This window comes from Aotus nancymaae, unplaced genomic scaffold (genome assembly GCF_030222135.1).
Source record: "Aotus nancymaae isolate 86718 unplaced genomic scaffold, 86718_ANA_hifiasm-v0.15.2.pri h1tg000057l, whole genome shotgun sequence".
NCBI lineage: Eukaryota > Metazoa > Chordata > Mammalia > Primates > Aotidae > Aotus > Aotus nancymaae.
Window position 1 is genome coordinate 72,425,331 of NW_026988471.1, and position 21,242 is coordinate 72,446,572.

Genomic DNA, 21,242 nt, shown 5'->3' on the forward strand with positions numbered 1-21,242 from the left:
AAGGCAAGAGGATAGCGAGTGTGAGCTGGTAGCAGAGATGCAGATTACAGACATAAGATGGTTAGGGTGGGTCTCATTGAGGTGATATTGGAGGAAACACTTGAAGGAGGGAATGAGTCAGGCAGCTATCTAGCGAGAGATTGTTCTGGCCAACAGAACAGCCAGTGCAAAGGCCCTGAGGCAGAAGTGGGCCTATCTGGCAGGTCTGAGAGACAGCAAGGAGGCTGGTGTGACTGGTGTGAACCCAACAGGAGAGAGCAGTAGGAGACAAGGTCAGAGAGGACTGGGGGCTTTGCAGGCCAGGTTAAGGACTATGGCTTTTACTCTAAGTGCAAAAGAGGAACACTATAGTTTCTACTAGAGCAGTGGTTCTCAACTGGGGGTGGATTTTGCACCCAGGGGACATTTGGCAACATCAGGAAACATTTTTGGTCATCATGACTAGGGAGGGGAAGCTACTGGGATCTAATGGGTCAAAGCCAGGCATGTTGCTGAACACCCTCAGTACACTGGACAGCCCTTGCAAAAAGAATAATCTGGCTCCAAATGCCAATTGTGCCAAGTCTGAGAAGCCCTGGAGCAGAGGAACAAACAATGTCATGTATAATTTCACAGATCACTCTGTCTGCTGTATTGGCAATGGACAAAGGGACCCAACTAGCATGGGAAGATCATCTGGGAGGCCACTTCAGGGACCCAGCCCACAGATGCATCTACAGCACTCAGTACGACACCTAGCACATCATACAAATGACTTAGCTTATACTCATCACTCTTCTGTTCTGTGCTATCAGTTAGGGCCACGCTGGGGCTGGCCCAGAGGGGAAGGGTGCTGACCAGGATCCACACAGCTTGATGCTAGGAGTCGGGGTAAGACAGGTGGGTCAGCCAAGCCTTCCCTTCAGCATCTGACAAACTTGCTGACACCCACAGAAGACTTGGGGCACAAGTATTTTTAAACCTCTGGTATTTGCTCAGCTATTTTCAGCAAAGCCCAAACACAGCTGACCCCATTTCCTTTCTGCCAGAGAAGACTTGCAGGATCTCTTGCATCCCAGCAACTCTTTCTCCTAGGCAGGTCACAGACAGAAATCCATCCTGCATGAGGGTTCTGAGCAACCCACACATTCATTACACTGGCTGCAGGGTAGGCACTTATGAAAGGTTGGCTGGTTCCCGACCTCTGAGGAATGTGGAATGATGGACAAGTCCCACCACTCAGGAGCTACAGTGGTTCCCAATAACCTACTCACCGCACTCCCAATCACTCCAGTCGCTTCCAAGCTGGTTTCCGTAATAGCACTTACTCCTCCCAGTCCACTCTGGCACTGCCACCGACTGATCCTACCACAATACCACGGTCATGCTACTCCCTCGCTCAACAGCTTTCAGTAGCTTCCTCTTACCCCATACAATGCATCCAGCATCTCTGCCTGGTTTTCAAAGACTTTCACAGTCTGGCCTGTACCCTCCAACTTCCTTCCAGCTTTCTCTCTCTTAACTCTTTTCTCTCTGTCTCTCTCACTTCCAGAAGATGTCTCTCCCATTAGATCTACGAGGCCCAGTGTCAGATCTCTACCGTACCACATACTAGCTATGTGACCTCAGGCAAATAATGCAACCTCTCTGAGTCTCAGTTTTCTTGCCTGTAAAATAGGGTTTATATAGGTACCTACTGACAAGTTTATGGGAAAATTAGCTGAGATAATATGTGGAAAGTGCTGGTACGTATGGTACAATACCCAGCACTTCAAAAGCACACAGGGAGTAGAGGCTCGCCATGGGGAGGGGGTCTTCCATATTTAGCCCCACCCACCTCCATCCATACCAAACCATTCTGGCAAAGCCCCAGCACATACAAGTGTACAGATCAGAGTCAACATTCAGAAATTTAGTTGGCTGTGTCTATGCTTACATTTTTGCACACTATGGCTTTGTTTTTTTAACTGATAGCTACAGTCCTTATTAGGGTTCCTAACTCATCAAATTTTCACCTGCTAAACCCAAAAGGTAAATTACACTCATTTTTATTTTGTCCTAGGAACCAGTGATTCATTGATATAGCAACCTTTTTATTTTTTTGAAACAGAGTCTCACTCTGTCACCCGGGCTGGAGTGCAGTGGCGTGATCTTGGCTTACTGCAACCTCCGCCTCAAGCAATTCTCCTGTCTCAGCCTCCCAAGTAGCTGGTACTACAGGTGTTTGCCACCACACCTGGCTAATTTTTGTATTTTTAGTAGAGACGGGTTTTTACTATATTGGTCAGGCTGGTCTCGAACTCCTGACCTTAGGTGATCCACCCACCTCGGCCTTCAAAGTGCTGGGATTACAGGTGTGAGCCACTGCACTCAGCTGGTATAGCAACGTTTTAACAAGGTAATAGTCCTGGAGAGAGCAGCCACACACAACAGAAGACCAAACCAAGGCCATCAGGAGAGAACAAACTATTGATACATTTGCGCACACCCACTGGTGAGGTGTTGTACCTGAAAGGCAGGTTATATGACAAGTTGGGTAGCAAAGGAGAGTGTCACAAGTTAATCAGTCCCACCCACAACACCAGGATGACCTGCAGGCCTCGGGACCCAGTTGCAGGTTTCTAGCCCACACACCTGCAATGGCATCAGAGTAGCCGCAGAGCCCAGGTGCAGGCAAGGCCGCTGTCCAGACTGAGACCAAGAACCACCCAGGCTGCTTCAGATGAGCAGGGCTAGCCTGGGCCAGGAACAGTGACTGTTAATTATGAATTGCTAAGCCCCCCAAGTCCTGAGCTGCCATGTCACCACCCATCCCCTCTGTTCCTATGTCTGTGGAGGCCAGAGGAGGGTGTAGATTGGCTGACTGAAGCCCAGGGAGGGAAGCATTTGTGAGAGCTGGTGCTGGGGGACCCAGGAGGCTGGGGGAAGGGAGGGATAGGGAGGATCTGCCTCTAGGGGGCCATAGTGGCAGGCTCACACCTAGAGCACTGTGCTACCCAGCCACCAGATGGACACTGCAGGCACCACCAACAGGAGCCAGAATCAGGAAGCACAGCTAGTGCCAAACCACTCCCCCAGTTCCCCTCCTCCCCAGCTCCCTGGAGGCACATGGGGGTTTTCAGGACAGAAAACAAAGGAGGTCCAGGAAACAGGACAGGCAGCTTTAAGCTACTGAAGGGAGCAAAGAGGAGGAAATGTGGCTTCATTCTCCAAACTATGGGAGCTGGAACGGATCCCGAGAGGCCAACCTCAGCAAGAAAGGGGCAGAGCGGAGCTTGGGCTGGGAGCAAACACAGGGTCAGGAGGGCATAGAGGCAGGATCTAACTCTCACAGGTCTGAGAAAAACACAAAAGGGGCTGGGGACTGCTTCGGCCTGGGTAGGGTGCGGTACCGGGTCACACCGTCCAGGGTCTTAGATGCTCATGGCCAGAGAGAAGTCCCACTGCTCGGGAAAGAGGAGATCGCAGCCTGCCCTCCTGGCTGACGGCTGCCCATGACTCAGCACACGGTGCACATGCCTTCAGGTGAGCCCTGCGTAAGCAGGCACTGTGAGTCTGTCACTCCCCCAGGGCCCTGCACAGGGGCATCTAGACAAGGTGCTGCTTCCACTCATGCATCTGCCCTCCACTCCCATCACCATGTTCCAGTCTAGCACATTCGCCCATTCCCTCCTTCTGCAGGGTCTTGCTCCCTCTACCTCTAGCACAGTGTGTGCCTCCTTGCCTGGACCACCCCTACCCGCTCTTCACCAGCCCTGTCAGCCCTCACATCTCAGGCAAGAAATTTCTTCCAGACGCCCCGAGTCTGGGAGGGTCACCCCTTCCATAGCTCTCCCACGGTATCCTGTGCTTTCACTGTCACTGCCTGGTTTCTGGTGGTGCAGATTAAGAACCTCATCCAGCTTCCTACCTGCTCTATTCCCCAAAGCCCTACCCTCACATCTGGTCCATAGTGATGGATAGAAGAGAAAAAAGGTGAGAAAACCTACGTGTCAGCCTACAATGCCTAATATTTGACTAACAGAAGTTCCAGGATGAAAGAAAAAAATGATGAAAGCAATTAAAAATTTTGCCAGAACTGAAGACAGGAGTCTTCAAATTGAAAGGGGTCATCAAGAATCCAAAATGATACATTTTAAAAGAAACAGCATTGTGGAATTTCAGAAACAAATTTCACAGATAAAGAGACGATCCTAAATATTTCCAAAGAAAGAAAACAGACCGCAAAGAATCAGGAATGAAACGGCATCAGGTTTTTCAACAGCTATATTGGAACCCAGAAGAAAATAGCGCAATGGTCTTCAAAATCTGAAGGAAAATGATTGTCAACCTAGAATTTTCTCCTCAGCCAAACTGTCAATTAAGGCTGAGTGCAGAATTATAATTTTTCAGACATAAAAAGACTCAAAACTTTCTTCTCATTTACCCTTTTTCTGGAAGCTACTAGAAGAGGTGTTCCGCCAAAATGATGAAATATGCTAAGAAAAAGGAAGACCTGGAACTCGGAGGTAGGCCCCAGAAAGAAAAATTTCAGGAAAACAAAAAGAAACTCAAAGTCAGAAATCTTCAGATTGAAAGGAGGACTGAAAATACAGTCATGCATCACTTAACAACAGGGATATGTTCTGAGAAATGCATCATTAGGTGATTTCATCATTGTGCAAACAGCATAGAGCGCCCTTACACAAACCTAGATGGGCAACCCTGCTACACACATAGGCTACATGGTAGGTATAGCCTACTGCTCCCGGCTACAAGCCTGGATAATATATTACTATACTGAATACACAGGCAACTGTAACACAATGGTGGATATCTGTATATGTAAATATAGTAATGGTTCAATAAAAATATGGCATAGAAGATAAAAAATGGTTACCTGCATTGGGCACTTACCATGAGTGGAGCTTGCAGGACTAGCAGTTGCTGTGGTGAGTCACTGAATGTATGATGCGTGAATGTGAAGGCCTAGGACATTACTGTACAGTACTGTAGACTTTATCAACACTGTACACTTAAGCACACTAATTTTTTTTTAAATAAAAAATTAGCCAGGTGTGGTGGTGTGTACCTATAGTCCCAATTACTCGGGAGACTGAGGTGGGAGGATAGCTTAAGCCCAAGAGTTTGAGGTTACAGTGAGCTACATCCCCCACTGCACTCCAGGACTGGGTGATAGAGCAAGATCTTGTCTCTTAAAAAAAAAAAAAAGTACTATTTACTCAATAAAATGACACTTAGCTTGCTGTATCATTTTTACTTTATAAAATTTTAAATTTTAACTTTCTGACTTTTATAATACTTAGTTTAAAACACAAACACATTGTACAGCTGTACAAAAACATTTTTCTTTATGTCCTTATTCTTTATATCCTTATTCTGTAAGTTTTCTATTTTAAAATTTTCAACTTTTTAAAAACTATTTAAACTCTCAAAACTAGCTAAAAACTAAGACACAAACACAGGCCTGCACAGGGTCAGGATAATCAAGACATCTCCAGGCAATAGGAATTTTTCAGTTGCATTATCATCTTTTTTTTTTTGAGACAGGGTATCACTCTGCCACCCAGGCCAGAGTGCAATGGCACGATCTTGACTCACTGCAACCTACACCTCCCAGGTTCAAGCAATCCCCTCAACGTCCGCCTCAGCCTTCCAAGTAGCTGGGATTAAAAGCATGCACCACCATACCTGGCTAATTTTAAAATTTTTAGTAGAGACAGGGTTTCATCATGTTGGCCAAGAGGGTCTCAAACTCTTGACCTCAAGTGATCTGCCCACCTTGGCCTCCCAAAGTGCTGGGATTACAGGCATGAGCCACCATGCCTGGTCCCCATTATCATCTTATGGGACCACTGTCATATATGTGATCCTTTGTTGACCAAAATGTCATTATGTGGTGCATGATTGTATTGAAAGGCCATGGGAGGGTACAGTGGGAGTGAGAGATAGTACAAAGCAAAGTATGCCAATGAAAAAATCTGAGGTAGTTATTAACCCCAGATAAAACAAATTTGAAAAAGAGACATAATCATGATACAGCCAGTCTGACTATGCAGTAAATGTTATTTCTATAATTGTAACAACATGAAGACTGAATATGTATAGGCCCCAAAACCATGATAACTATTTCAAGAGTGGGTATGGATGGGGGAAAGAAGTGTGTTTAGAGGATTGGATGATAAGAGAGCTGAATCCTCAACTACCATAATAGATAATCCAAAAAAACTAATTGAGAAATAGCAGTGTAGATAAGCATATTCGTCTGAAATATAGAATACAGAATTCTATCTGAAGAACAGTGAAAAGTATTTGCTCCTAGGGAACAGGCATGGGAACTGGGGAGGGATGGGGAGCATATACTATTTTTCCTTATAAGCATTATTTTTTAATTTTATTAATTTTTGAGACAGTTCCGCTTTGTGGCCCAGGCTGGAGTGCAACGGTGTGATCTCAGCTCACTGCAACCTCCATCTCCCAGGCTCAAGAGATTCTCCTGCCTCAGCCTCCTGAGTAGCTAGGATTAGAGGCACACACCGACACATCCGGGTAATTTCTTTTGTATTTTAGTAGAAACAGGGTTTCACCATGTTGCCCAAGCTCTTTTCAAACTCCTGAGCTCAGGCAATCTGCCTGTCTCAGTCTCCCAAAGTGCTAGGATTATGGGTGTGAGCCACCATGCCTGGCCCCTTATAAGCATTTTAGTACTATTTGACTTCTTGAATTATGTACACATGACTTTGAAAATATTTAAATTAATGTTTGAAAAAGTTTTTTTTGTTTGTTTTTTATTTTTTGTTTTTTTTTTGTGACCAACATGGCTGTTTATTCATCTGGGTGCAGGTGGGCTGAGGCCGAAAAGGGTGTCAGCGAAGGGTGGTGGGACAGGAGTTGGTTTTTTTTTTTTTTTTGAGACGGAGTTTTGCTCTTGTTACCCAGGCTGGAGTGCAATGGCGCGATCTTAGCTCACTGCAACCTCCGCCTCCTGGGTTCAGGCAATTCTCCTGCCCCAGCCTCTTGAGTAGCTGGGATTACAGGCACACGCCACCATGCCCAGCTAATTTTTTGTATTTTTAGTAGAGACGGGGTTTCACCATGTTGACCAGGATGGTCTCGATCTCTTGACCTCATGATCCACCCGCCTCGGCCTCCCAAAGTGCTGGGATTACAGGCGTGAGCCACCGCGCCCGCCCAGGAGTTGGTTTTATAGGTTGCAGGGGAGGCAGTGGAAAGTTACAAAAGTTGCAGTTGGTGGTTTTTTACAAGCTGGGAAGGGATTGCAGGTTTGCAAGCTGGGAAGGGGTCATAGGGTCTGGAGTCATGAGGTTGGCCAAGCTCAATTACAAAGTCCAGTGGCTTTGTCAGTTGAGGCTGGAATAAGAAACAATAGAAGAATGTCTCAGGTTAGTTAGGTGCTGCAGGGGTTGACCATTTCTTCCAGGATTTTTTTTTTTTTTTGAGACAGAGTCTCACTGTGTCGCCAGGCGCCAGGCGCCAGGCAGGAGTGCAGTGGCACAATCTCGGTTAACTGCAACCTCCGCCTCCCAGGTTCAAGCAATTCTCCTGCCTCAGCCTCCCGAGTAGCTGGGACTACAGGCGCATGCCGCCACACCCAGTTGATTTTTGTATTTTTAGTAGAGACGGGGTTTCACCATGTTGGCCAGGATGGTCTCAATCTCTTGACCTTGTGATCCGCCCGCCTCGGCTTCCCAAAATGTGAAAAAGTTTTTGAAATAAAGTTTATGAACAAAAAGATAGACTTTGGCACATGAACCATCAGTCTCTGTAATCATCGAGTACTATATTCCCCTGCCCCTCCACAAAACAAAACACAATCTTCAACATTTCAGGTATCTCTAATTCAAGTTCCTACATGATATTAAAAAATAAAACGACAGTATACTAGCCTAATCCTCAACATTCTCCTGGATCCTTCCCACCCTTAACCTGAATTTTTTGAACAGTGGTATGCTGGTTTAGTAATCTGTTCTCTGGAGAAAAAGTCCTGATTTGTAGCATTTGTCAACTTCTATAGTATAAATACTCCAATCATGGTTGATTTCAAGCTCCCACTGTGTTGTCCCTGAATGTGGAATTGGGAAGAGATGCACACAGTCAGCTCTCGCAAGCCAGTGCAAGCCGGCCTCACCAAGTCACTACCTTTGGGTCACCCTAGTCTTATCAGCCTCTATGTTTCCCACTGGACCTGGAGCACAGGAGAGATCTGGCCATCTCCAAAGAGCTTTTAGTCCACAGTGGTTATGTACCAGCAGAAGTAGATACTGGAGGAAATAAGTGGTTCTGGCTGCAGGGAAGGGGTTGTGAATGTATCACTCTCCTTCCCTTCCCCACTGGCCATGCTCCCACCTCCCACAGGGTTACCTGTTCATTGGTGACCCCTGGGCGCAGGGTCCCATTCTTATAATCCTCCAGTAGCTGCACAGCCTCTCTGAGACGTCTCTGCAAAAGAAAGAAAAGAGACATTGAGAGGCACAGATCCAGGGCTCCTGCAAATCTTTTGTGGGATTACATCAGTATCAAATACTGCAAGCAAAAGGTCTTGGGCCTGCCCTCAGTTCATGGGATACACACAAAATAATAAAGAAATACCACCTAAATGTTCTTACTTGGCAGTTTAAAAAGTGAAGTAGAGCGATGTGTGCTTCCATGGTCATCTCTCCAAGATATTTTGTTGAGTGAAAAAGCAAATGGCCCAGCAGTATGATGCTGTTTCTTGTATCAAATAAACAACACACACATATAAAACAGTATTTCCTATATGAACATTTATATGTATATGTCAATGTATGAGAAAAGCCCTAAAAGGAGAGCAACCAACCTGGTGGCTGGGGTTACCTCGGGGTAGAAGGAAATGGCCAAGACTTGGCAAAGGGTGTCAGAAGGAACTTTAATCTTAATTAACCTTGAAAGCTTTTAGGCTGGGTGCAGTGGCTCATGCCTGTAATCTCAGCACTTTGGGAGACCAAGGTGGGCAGATCATGAGGTCAGGAATTCAAGACCAGACTGACTGGTGAAACCCCTGTATCTACTAAAAATACAAAAATTAGCTGGGTGTGGTGGTACACCCCTGTAACCCCAGCTACTCAGGAGGCTGAGGCAGAAGAATCACTTGAATCCAGGAGGTGGGGGTTGAAGTGAGCCAAGATCGCACCACTGCACTCCAGCCTGGGCAACAGAGTGACGCTGTCTCAAAAAAATAAATAACAGCAAAAACAATAAACACAACAGTGATAGAAGGAAGCTCATATCAAGGTCCAGATGAGGGACCAAGACACCAAGGAAGCCCAGACGGGGGAAGAAACCCAGTGAAGCTGCCCTGTTCCCCTTTTGATGGAGAGATGAGACTGGCTAGGCATGGGAGTGCAGAGGCCTCAACATAGGCCCCTTAGTCTAAAAGAAGAATGCAGTCTCAGGAAGGGCCCTCAGTGGGGCAGGCAGGATTTTCTGAGCTGGCCGACAGAGTGGAAAATGAACAGCCAACCCAGACAAACCAGTGAGGCCACCCTCGACCCCTCAGGCCTGCATGTGAAGCACCCACATGTGAAACACTGTGGTGGCCAGCACTGGTCTAACCCAGGCCTGGCCCAAGACAGAACCGTACGCAGTCTGGGGGCCAAGAACACTTTTCTCACTTGCAATGGCTTGAAGACTGAAAAGTACTGTGCCTTCCCTTCCAAATATGGAAGGGTCCAGCAGTTCCTAGATTCCAAAGAGCCCCTTCTTCCTAGGTACTGTTCATTTCCAAAGTGGAGAGAGCTTTGTAGTTGTTTTTATTTTTTCCCCATTTTACAAGTAATTCATGCTGTTTAAAGAAAATATCAGAAAAAAACATGAAAAAGTACAAAAAGTAATCTTAAACATGTAAACACACCCCTGAGATAACCACTCTAAAAGTGAGGATGATTTTCCTTCTAGACATAATACGTTTATCAACAAAATTGGATTCTGTTATTTGTTTTAACTTGCTTAAAGTCACAAAAATAGCAAGTGGATGATTTAGTATTTGAACCGAGTTTAGTCAGACCCCTCTCTGTATACCCCACCACACACACCCTCAATACCCCTAAAGCCTCCTAGTGATGCAGTGAGGCCCCCACCCTTAAGCCTGCCCCTCCCATCATCTCAGCCTCTGCGGAACTAGACAATGAATGCTCTACTTTCCAATGCTGAATTGGTGAATAGCCCCGTGTTCTCATTATTTTGCCCACTCTAGGGATTCTCCTGAGTTCCTATAACAACCTGGCCAGATTCCATCTCACTTGACACAGTCATCAAAGGGAGCCCTCCTGCCAAAAGAATAAAATCCAAAGAGCCCTAATCTTGGCGAAGGGCATTGGTTGAGGGAGAATGAGATCCAAGGTTCCTGCAGACAAATCTGAGGGCCCAGGACTGAAGGAAGCTGGAATCTGCTTTTCTACCTCTGAGAGCTACAGCCTGGCCTTGGACCTTAGGAAACCTCTGTCAAAGGCTGAGGGGCTGGGGCTCCAGGCCTGTGGGACAGGCAAGGCCCCAGGCCACTTGTCTGGAGAGGGCACTGTGGCCTGGCTGTCCTAGGGGCTGGTGCCCCTGTTTCAGAGAAAGGGCCTATATCATGGACACCTGGGGAATGAGAGGAGAGTCTCCCTGTTTAAACATGCCCCTGGACTGTGAGGCTCGGCAGAAGGGCCTGAGTATTTGAGGGGTGGGGAAAGGTGGGTGGCAGGGTGAACTCTGCAGGAAATCTTTTCAACCAGGAACAAACAGGCACCAGCCCCTGAACACAAAGGTTGTGAGGGATCCAGCTGGGGGTAGCGGGAGGACACAGCCCAGGATGCTGCTCCCAAACACTACTCCATTGCCAGCCTGCCAGCAAGTTTCACCATGCGAGTCCCTTCATTTATTTGAGAGGAGGGTGGTCTCCAGAAGATCCCTCTGGAGGGCCTGCACCCGGGAGGTCTGCTCCAGCAGAACAGAATTTGAACAGAGAAGAATCCTGGCCCCACTGGTCCTGCCTCAAGGCCCTGTGTGAGGGGGAAGGGTGGAAGAGGGCAGGATACCTCAATGGAGGGAAATGGGGACAGGGGGACAAGGAAGAAAAAGAGGCACAAAAAGGAAAGCTAAGGACGAGTCATCGGAAGCAAAACCCATCTCTTCTTGGGGAGACCGTGCCCTGTTCACACGGGATGTGGATAAGATTACCTCTCTGCAGGTCCACATCCTAGAAACATGAGGGCCATTCCCTCTCTGAGAAAACTGGGGCCAAGAGGGAAGGGTTCTTCCTTGCCCAAGGTAACAGAGTGGGTGAGTGACACCTAGAAACCCCAGGAAACCTCACCTCTATTTCAGAGCCATTTCCATGAGCCACCTGCACAGAAGAACCTGCTGTACTCACGCCAGCAACCGTCTCCCAAAGAAACCTCAGTAATACCGGAAGCCCCCCAGAAATGATGGCCTCTGAGGCAGGGCACCCCAAGTGAAAAAACAGCCTCTTTTACTTTCAAAGCTGAGCCCAGCCTAACACAGGAAAAACAGAGAACATGCTTAGAAAGGAGGCAGGTATAGCTGAAACATGGGCCATTTCAGGCAGTTTGGAAGCCCAAATGCTTACAGAAGTAAAAGACTGTGGGGTGGTATGGGGGTGAGGAATTGGCAGTGGGGCATGCAGGATGGCAGAGAGGTTATGTTCCACCATGCCTTGATGGTTCAGTAGCTGTTCTCACTGGGCCAATCTTGCACCGCCGAGGGCAGGGCCGTGCATCCTTACCAAGGCTTGACCATTACTAGAGTCACCTCTAAGCAGTGGGTCTTGAAGGCCAAAGGTAATGGTTATGCGCAGGCAAAGTCCCAAGCTTTTCTCCTGTCTTCCCTCAACCATCCCAAACTCCATGTTCCCACCCAGCAGTCCTAGAACCCCCAGGGTTCTACCTGTCTATGCTGGGATGGGTCCTTGGCTCCCATTAGCCAGGAGCCCACCCTCTAAGAGGCCCAAAGAAGGGGAACCAGAGACACATGGCTTTCCCTGCCCTGACCTCTAGTCACCTTAGGAGGCCAAGTGAGGTAAACTGATGCAGTTCTAGCAGCATGACAGGTTGCGCATCCCTTCAGGAAAGAAACCAATCCACCTATCCCAAGAACTCTGAATACGACCATGGCTTCCAGTCTGGCTACCCTACTCTTGGGAGTTTATTCTAAACAGTAAATTTAGCAAAAACTACAAGTGATATGTTGGCTGGGCGCAGTGACTCATGCCTGTAATCCCAGCACTTTGGGAAGCCGAGGCAGGCAGATTACTTGAAGTCAGGAGTTCGAGACCAGCCTGGCCAACATGGTGAAACCCCGTATCTACTAAAAATACAAAAGTTAGCCAGGTGTGGTGGCACATACCTGTAGTCCCAGCTACTCGGGAGGCTGAGGCAGGAGAGTTGCTTGAACCTGAGAGGTGGAGGCTGTAGTGAACTGAGATTACACCACTGCACTCCCACCTGGGTGATAGAGCGAGACTCCATCTCAAAAAAAAAAGTGGTATGTCTAAGACTGTTCTGTGCAAGAAAGCAAAAGATAGGAAACAATCTATCTGTTAGACCACAAAGTGTAATGGGATGATTATTTACGCTACAAAACTTGATTTTTAAAAATAATAAAGACTTGGTGTAGTCCCAGCTACTTGTGAGGCTGAGGTGGGAGGATCTCAAGCTTGAGAGGCTAAGGCTGCAGTGAACCATGATTGTTGACACTGCATCCTAATTTTTTGTAAAGTTATAAAGACTTAGAAATGAAAATAATAAAAAAGTACGTGTTCAATGTCATAACAGCCAAAATGTATGCAGATGGACAAGAACTTGAAGGATACTGACAATGGGTATGTTTTAAATTTAAAAATCCCATTCAATGTTTTAAAGTTACACTATCTAGTGCTGTCTAAAATACATTTTTTTCTTTTTTCTGTTTTAGCTATTTTTCCTTTTCTAGAATACATTTAAATAGACATCCTCACTTGCTGCTATTGGGAGTATAAATATAAAATCTTGGTACAGGTTAGTACAATTTGCAGGACAATGACATGGTTTGGCTGTATTGCCACCAAAATCTCATCTTGAATTGTAATAATCCACACATGTCAAGGGCTGGGCCAAATGGAGATAACTGAATCATAGACGCAATTTCCCCCATACTGTTCTCATGGTAGTGAGTAAGTCTCACGAGATCTGATGGTTTTATAAATGAGAGTTCCCCTACACAAGCTCTCTTGCCTGCTGCCATGTAAGATGTGACTTTGCTCCTCATTCACTTTCCACCATGATTGTGAGGACTCCCCATGTGGAAATAGGAGTCCATTAAATTTCTTTCCTTTATAATTATCCAGTCTTGGGAATGTCTTTATTAGCAGCATGAGAACAGACTAATACGGTAAATTTAGAAATATTATCTAAAGTCTTTCATCTGGATATTCCACTTCTAGAAATGCATCCAAAGGAATTAAAGGAAGTACAGTCAGATTTTTGTATGAGGATATTAATTGCAATATTATTTATGAAAAAGTCTTGAAACCACCTAAATGGTCAATAGAGAAAATAAGTTATACAGAATAACCATGTGATGAATTATTGTGCAGTTAAACACTTCGAAACATTTCATGACATGAAAAAATGCTCATATACTCATAAAGTATATACTATAGGTATCATGCATACCATGGATATCCATCTCTATATAAATAACCATGTATGACATCTATGTATCATATATATAAATATCATGCATATGTGCATGATTCACTATATTTAAATAGAGATATAGATATATTCATATTATATCATCATCCCAATTTTTTTGGTTTTTTTGTTTGTTTTTGAGACAGAATCTCTGTCACCCAGGCTGGAGTGCAGTAACATGATCTCGGCACACTGAAACCTCCACCTCCCAGGTTCAAAATTCTTGTGCCTCAGCCTCAGGAGTAGCTGGATTACAGGCATGTGCCACCACACCATGTTGCCCAGGCTGATCTCAAACTTCTGACCTCAGGTGATCCACCTGCCTCGGCCTTCCAAAGTACTAGGATTATAGGCATGAGCCACTATACCCAGCCAGTCATCCCAATATTGTACATACATATGCACCAAAATGTTAATGGTGATTATTTCTAGCAGGCTGGATGATGAGCAGTTTTTATTTTCTTTAGACTTTTATATGTCTTCCAGTATTTAGGAATTACTACCAGAATCACATCACATCAGGAAGCACACAATGTCAGGTTTTCTTCAATTGTTAGGGATGCTAAGTTTGGTCATCTAGCTAAAAGGTGTACACCATTATAAATAATACTGCAATTAATATCCTTGTATATAAATCTCACTGTAGTTCTCTTAATTCCTTTGGATAAATTTCTGGAAATGAAATTTCTGAATGAAGACTTTTTAAAGGTCTCCATTATAAAGGTACCCTTTCCTCTTTGTAACTGTTAAGTAATCGCAGAGTGATACTTTGAGATCAAATGAGTATTCAGTTTCCCAATAATGTTTTACTCTTTGGAAATAGTTTTTATTAATGATCCTGGACAGAATCAGTTACTTCACTGAGAGTTACCAAAGGTAAAAAGAGGCGCTTCCCCACCCACATTTTTAGTATTACTATGGTATCTTAGACTATCTGTGCTGCTATGACAGAATGCCACAGACTAAATAATTCATAAAGAACAGAAATTTATTCCTCACAATTCCAGAAGCTGGAAGTCCAAGACTAAGAACTAGGATTTGGTGTCTGGTGAGGGCAGCATCTTTCTGAGGGGAGGAAGGCTGTGTCTTCGACACGACAGAATGGCAAGAGGACTAAATGCTGTGTGAAGCCTCTTTTATTTTTTGAAACAGGGTCTTACTTTGTCATCCAGACTGGAGTGCAGTGGCATGATCACAGTTCACTGCAGCCTTGACCTCCCAGGCTCAAGTGATTCCAGTAGCTGGGATTACAGGTGCATGCCACCACACCCAGCTAATTTAAAAAGAAATTTTTTAGAGATGGGGTCTGGCCGTGTTGCCCAGGTTAGTCTCAAACTTCTGGGCTCAAGTGATTCTTGAGCCTTGGCCTCTCAAAGTGCTGCAATTACAGGCATGAGCCACCACACCCAGCCAGGCCTCTTTTATAAGGACCTCAATTCCATTCATAAGGGAGCTGCCCTCATGGTCTAATCACCTCTTAAAGGCCTCATGTCTTAATACGATCACATTTGCCATTAAGTTTCAACACTTGAATTTTGGATGGAACACATTTCAGCCACAGCATCTCACCCCACCGCCCCCTCATTTATGTCCTTCTCACATATATTCATTCCATCTTAGTAGCTCTGAAAGTCAGTCATTCGAGCAGCAACTCAAAAATCTCAAGTCCAGAGTCTCATCTAGAATCCTCTAAATTAGATATGGATGAGACTCAAAGGTGTGATTCATCCTGAGGCAAATTTCCCTCCAGTTGTGAGCCTGTAAAAATCAAACAAAGTATATGCTTCCAAAGTACAGTGGTGGGACAGGCACAAAATGAACATTGATCTTCCAAAAGGGAGAAGTACAAAAAAAAAAAAGAAGTACTAGGTCCTCAGTAAATCTAAAATCCAACAGGGCAAACAACATTCGATTGTCAGAATTACTTCTGATTCCAAGTCCTGCCTTCTAGACACACTGGTGCAGGGGTTGGGCGCCCAAGGCCTTGGACAGCCCCACTCCCATGGCTTTGCCAGACAGCCACACTTCAGCTCTCACACACTAACGTTGTATTCCTGTGGTTTTCCCAGGCTAGTGTTGCATGCTGGTGGCGCTACTGTTCTTGGGTTGCAGGGACAGCCCTATCTCCACAATGCCACCAAGCACTGCCCTGGTGAAAACTGCAGTGGCTCCACCCCTGCGGTAACTTTCTGCATGGTCCCCAAGGTTGTCTGCAACGTCCTTTGAAATCTGGGTGGAGGTAGCCCTGCAGCCCCAGCTCACACACACACCTGCAGAGTTAGCACCAAATGGATGCTGCCAAGGCTTACCCTTGTGCCTCTGCAGCAGTGGCCCAAGCTGCACCTGGGTCTGCCTGAGCCACAGCTGGGGTGGCTGAGAAGCACTGTGCCAGTAACAGTGGGGAGAGACAACGAGCAGTGAGCCCTGAAGTCCCATGGACACTCTGTACTCCCCACTAGAAACTTCTACCGCTAAGGCCTTGGTACTCTGGGTTTGTGATGAATGTGGCAACCTCAAAGATCTGAAATGCCTCTGGGGGTCATTCTCTCATTGTCTTAATGAATAGAACCTGACTTCCTTCTAGCCATACTAATCTCCTTATCAAACAGTCACTTGGCCACACTCCTGGTTTTTTCTCCTAAACATGATTTTTTATTCTTTACATGGCCAGGCTGAGAATTTTCCAAATATGTAGGTTCTGCTTCCCTTTTCATTATAAATTCTATCGTTGAATTGTTTCACTCTTCTATTTTACTATAAGCAGTTAAGAGAAGCCATGAAGCATCCTGAACGCTTTGCTGCTTAGAGATTTCTTCTGCCATATATCCTAGTTCACTGCTCTTAAGTCCTGCCTTCTACAAAATCCTAGGACACAGGCATAATTTAGCCAAGTTCTTTGTCACTTTGTAATAATGGCCTTTCCCCCATTTCCAATACCTTGTTCCTTATTTCTGTCTCACACCTTATCAGAAGGGTCTTCACTGTCACCATCATGTAAGTTACTTCTAAAAAGAAGGAGGCTTTCCCTACAGCTCTTCTGAGCCCTCACCTGAATCGCCTTTAATGCTCTGTTCATGGCAATGAGACTTTTTCCAGCACTCATTTCAAAACTGTTCCAGCCTCTACCCTTTACCAAGCTCCAGAGCTGCTTCCACATTTTTAAGTATTTGTTATAGCAACACCCCACTTCTGTGGTATCAATTTCTGTTGTATTCCGTCTGTGCTGCTATAACCGAATACCACAGATGGGTAATTTATAAAGAACAGAAACTTATTTCTCACAGTTCTGGAGGCTGGAAGTCCAAGATCAAGGAAAAAGCATTCAGTGTCTGGTGAGGTCTGCATCCTTCAGAGGGCAGAAACACTGTGTCCTCATAGGGAAGAAGGCAGAAGGGCAAGAGACCCTAGCAGCTGTGGGAAGCCTTTTTTATAAGGGTCTTAATTCCAGTCACAGTCTAATCATCTCATAAAGTCCCCACCTCTTAACACTATCACATTCACCATCAAGTATGGAATGAACACATTCAAACCATAGCTTACGGACTCATGGATTTTTTTTAAATTCAATGTCTTATAATCCATTGCTGTTTTTCTTAATGCTCAAATTGTCCCAATGTGGCCAGTGGATTTCCTTTTAAGCCAGTTCCTGTGTCTCCATCATTCTTTGATCATTTTCTTGCTTTCTGTAGCAACACATGCAGCCTCAGACCTGGATCCTACCATGTATCCAAGAGGCCCTTTTTGTGGGTAGTGGTATTTAGAAACCAAGATCTGGGTGCTGTGTTCATTGTTACTGTGGTGTTCCTAAGTTCTACACCCTTTCAGAAAACAGAGACAGAAAATTAGGAAATTGTGTGTTTGTGAGTGAGAGAGAGAGAGAATGTTTGTGTGTATGTGTGTGATGAGTGCATATTGGTACCTCTAATTCAAATACAACATCACATAGTCCTTTCTGTCTTTTCCCCTACTCTATACTTGTATCACTCATCTCCCACAGTGAGAACGCTGGTTCTCCACATCAGTATAATTATTTATTCTATCCTATAATACACCTCAAATAGTTTCAGATTATAACACCAGTTCTAGTATTGAATTGCTGTTATTAATACTATTTCAGTTAGTTTTCTATGCCCTACATGATGATGATGTGTCAGCCATTCATTTCCTTAAGTAATTATTGAATTCAGAATAGCAAATGCCTTCCATCTTTGGTCCATAATTAAGAGTAATTCAGATGTCATACAGCCTTGCCCTTAGAGATCTAGATCTAATTCCCTGGCCTACACGGAAGGCCAAAGATTTCTCCCTTTTGCTTCTGCAAGATCCTGGTGACTTATTTCATTGGAAATAATTCTGCACACACTGCACCCTGGCAAGGAGACTCACAGCCTTTCAAGATTCCCCCAAATGGCCAGGCACAGTGGCTCACTCCTGTAATCCCAGCACTCTGGGAGGCCAAAGCGGGCCGATCACTTTCGCCAGCCTGAACAACATAGCGAAACCCTGTCTCTACAAAAATAGAAAAATTATCTGAGCGTGGTAGCATGCACTTGTAGTCCCAGCTAATCAGGAGGCTGCTAGCATGAGAATTGCTTGAGGCCAGGAGGCAGAGAGAGGCTGCAGTGACCTGAGATCATGCCACTGCACTCCAAACTGGGCAACAAAGTGAGACTCTGCCTCAACAACAACAACAACAACAACAAAATCCCCCTAAATAATCCCTTGTAGAGATTTCACAAACCAGGTATATTTTCTGACAACTTCCCAGGAATTATGGTAGAGGGAATAACAGCGCAAATTCACAGTTCTCACAAACACAGTAAGCATCATTAACTCAAAAGAGCCCCAGCCACACCTCACTGTGGCATTTCTTTATTGGTCTTTCAGCCCATCCCAGTATCATGCTCTCCTTCCCACTGTTTTTTTCTCCTCTTCCTTCCCTCTCCTTTCTCCATTGAGGATCAAAATGCACCATTCTTCTCTCTGTCAAGCAGAGCAAGCTTCTCCTCTGAAGCTTTGTTCAAGGCATTCTTAGAACAAAGACAGCCTTCTTCCTAAGAGAAATTACAGTGAATAAAATTTCCTCTGCCTTATTACACATACAAGGGTTGGGATCTTTTTAAAGCTTGGTCAATTGGAAGAAACTACAAAGAAGTAGTTGCAAAATTCCCTGAAGAGGAGTTTCTCCATTGGTTCAGCTAATGTCCCTCAGAACCAGGTCACCAGATGGCTCAAGCTGCCTAGGCTCTTTCTACTTCTGGACTCCCCAGCTTCCAGAGCCACCTCCTCAAGTCCTCATGACCTCTACTGTTCTCCCATCATCACAGACAAAGGGGCTCATCCAAATTTCCTCCAGCTAGGCAGCAACCATTGCGCGCTACCTCCCAGGACATTAGGTGGGCCAGATTAAGTAGTTTCTCTAATTCTGTGCTCTTCCAACTTATGTAATTGCATTGATTATTCCTTGATTACTTCTTAGGAGAATCCAGACAGAGGCCAGGTCAGCTACTAAAATACCTAAGCCCTTTGTCCTTCTGAGATGCAGTAGGAAACCACATGCCAGGGTAATTCCCACATTTCATGTTACTGAGCTGCTCCCCTAAACACGACAGGGCCTGGTTCTAGGCCCAGGTGCCCAGCAAGCCTTGTGCTCCCTTCTATCATGACTTTTCTCTCCCAGAACTGGTCAACTCCAGGGCTTAAAGCATGTAAGCCAACGTCAGTACAGAGAAGATGTGCAGTGAAGTGCTGCCCACGTTGGGGCCAGGACCAATACTCAGGCCTTCTGCCGTGTCATCTTGGTCAAGTTCCCTAAACTCAAGTTATTTGAACAGGAATGCAAATGGGGTGAGAATAAGGGTCTGGAGACCAGTGTACCTGGGTTCATACCCTGGCTCCATCACTTGCCAACACCATATGCATGAGGCTTAACTTCTAGTCTGTCTGTTTCTTCATGTGTAAAATGGAACTTACAATAGCATCGACATCTTAGGGCTGCTTTGAGTTAATCTGATAAGCTAATGCATGTAAAATGCTTACAAATTGCCTTGTTTATAGTACTTAATAAATATTTGACATTTTAGGCTGGGCACGGTGGCTCACACCTATTTTCCCAGCAATTTGGGAGGCTGAGGTGGATTTCTTGAGAAAAGGAGTTTGAGACAAGCCTGGCCAACATGGCAAAACCCAGTCTCTAGTGAAAATACAAAAAATTAGCCAGGCATGGTGGTGTACGCCTGTAATCCCAGCTACTCAGGAGGCTGAAACACGAGAATTGCTTGAATCTGGGAAGTAGAGGTTGCAATGAGCTGAGAATGCGCCACTGCACTCCAGCCTGGGCGACAAAACAAGACCCTGTCTGAAAAAAAAAAAAAAACCAATATTTTATATGTACATGTATTCCTACACACATTTGTAAATACATATAAAAAGTCTGTCAAGACATACTTCTTAGAATGGTTGAATAAAAAAAGAGTTTTAAATGTGACAATAGCAAGTGTTGGTGAGGAAGTGGAGCAACTGAAACTCCCATGCATTGCTCATGGAAATGTAAAATGTACAGCCCTTTGAACAATAGTTTGGCGGTTTCTGAAAAAGTTAAACATATATTTACCATACTTATCATAGGATCCAGCAATCCCATTCTTATTCCTTCAAGAGAAATGAAAGCATATATCCACACAAAGAATGTTCATAGTAGTTTTATTCATAATAGCCAAAAAACTGGAAAGAACCCAGGTGTTTATCAATAAGCAAATGGATAAACAAATTCTGGAACATCCTTTCAATGGGACACTTTACTCAGCAGAAGAAGGGATTAATTACTAATACGTGCAATGACACAAATGAATCCCAAAAGCATTTTTTTTAAAAGACAGCGTCTCGCTCTGTTACTCAGGCTGGAGTACAGCGCCACAATCATGGTTCACTGCAGCCTCAATCTCTCAAGCTCAAGGAATCCTCCCACCTGAGCCTCCCAAGTAGCTGGGACTACAAGCATGCACCACACTGGGCTAATTTTTTAAATTTTTGTAGAGACAGATCTCACTATGTTGCCCAGGTTGGTCTTGAACTACTGAACTCCAGCAATCCTCCATTATAGGTGTGAGCCATTGCACCCAGCCTCAAAAGCATTATGTTAAGGGAAAGAAGCCAGACACAAAAGGCTGCATACTGTAGGATTCCACTTATAAGACATTCTGGAAACAGCAAAACAATAGAAACAGAAAGCAGATGATTGGCTGACAAGGGGCGGAGACAGGGAGGAATTGATTATAAACTGGTATGAGGGAACACGTTAGAGTGATGAAAATGCTTCACATCTTGATTGTCCATATGGTTTGGTTCTGTGTCCCCACCCAAATCTCATCTCAAACTGTAAACCCCAGAATCCCCACATGTTGAGGGAGGGACGTGGTGGGAGGTGACCGAATCACGGGAGTGGTTTCCCCCATGCTCTTCTCGTGATAGTGAGTTCTCATGAGATCTGCTGGTTTTATAAGTGCTCGGAAGTTCCTCCTCCATTCCTCTCTCTCCTGCCACCTTGTGAAG

General features: G+C 45.1%; 1 protein-coding gene across 8 annotated transcripts in view; it reads right to left on the reverse strand.

Annotated features, from left to right (window-relative positions):
- Nucleotides 1-21,242, reverse strand: part of SFXN5 (sideroflexin 5) — a 128,089-nt gene that overhangs the window by 92,628 nt on the left and 14,219 nt on the right. For 6 of the 8 annotated variants that reach the window (XM_064364237.1, XM_012475662.2, XM_021670733.2 and 3 more), the window contains exon 3: nucleotides 8,362-8,439. Coding sequence is in view for 5 of the 8 variants with exons in the window: in XM_012475662.2 (XP_012331085.1) it covers nucleotides 8,362-8,439 (78 nt within the window). In the remaining 3 variants the exon portion in view is untranslated. Of the gene's footprint in view, nucleotides 1-1,253; nucleotides 2,273-4,875; nucleotides 7,088-8,361; nucleotides 8,440-21,242 lie in introns of those variants that run through there. The other 2 variants (XM_021670732.2, XM_064364236.1) reach the window with 2 other exon arrangements.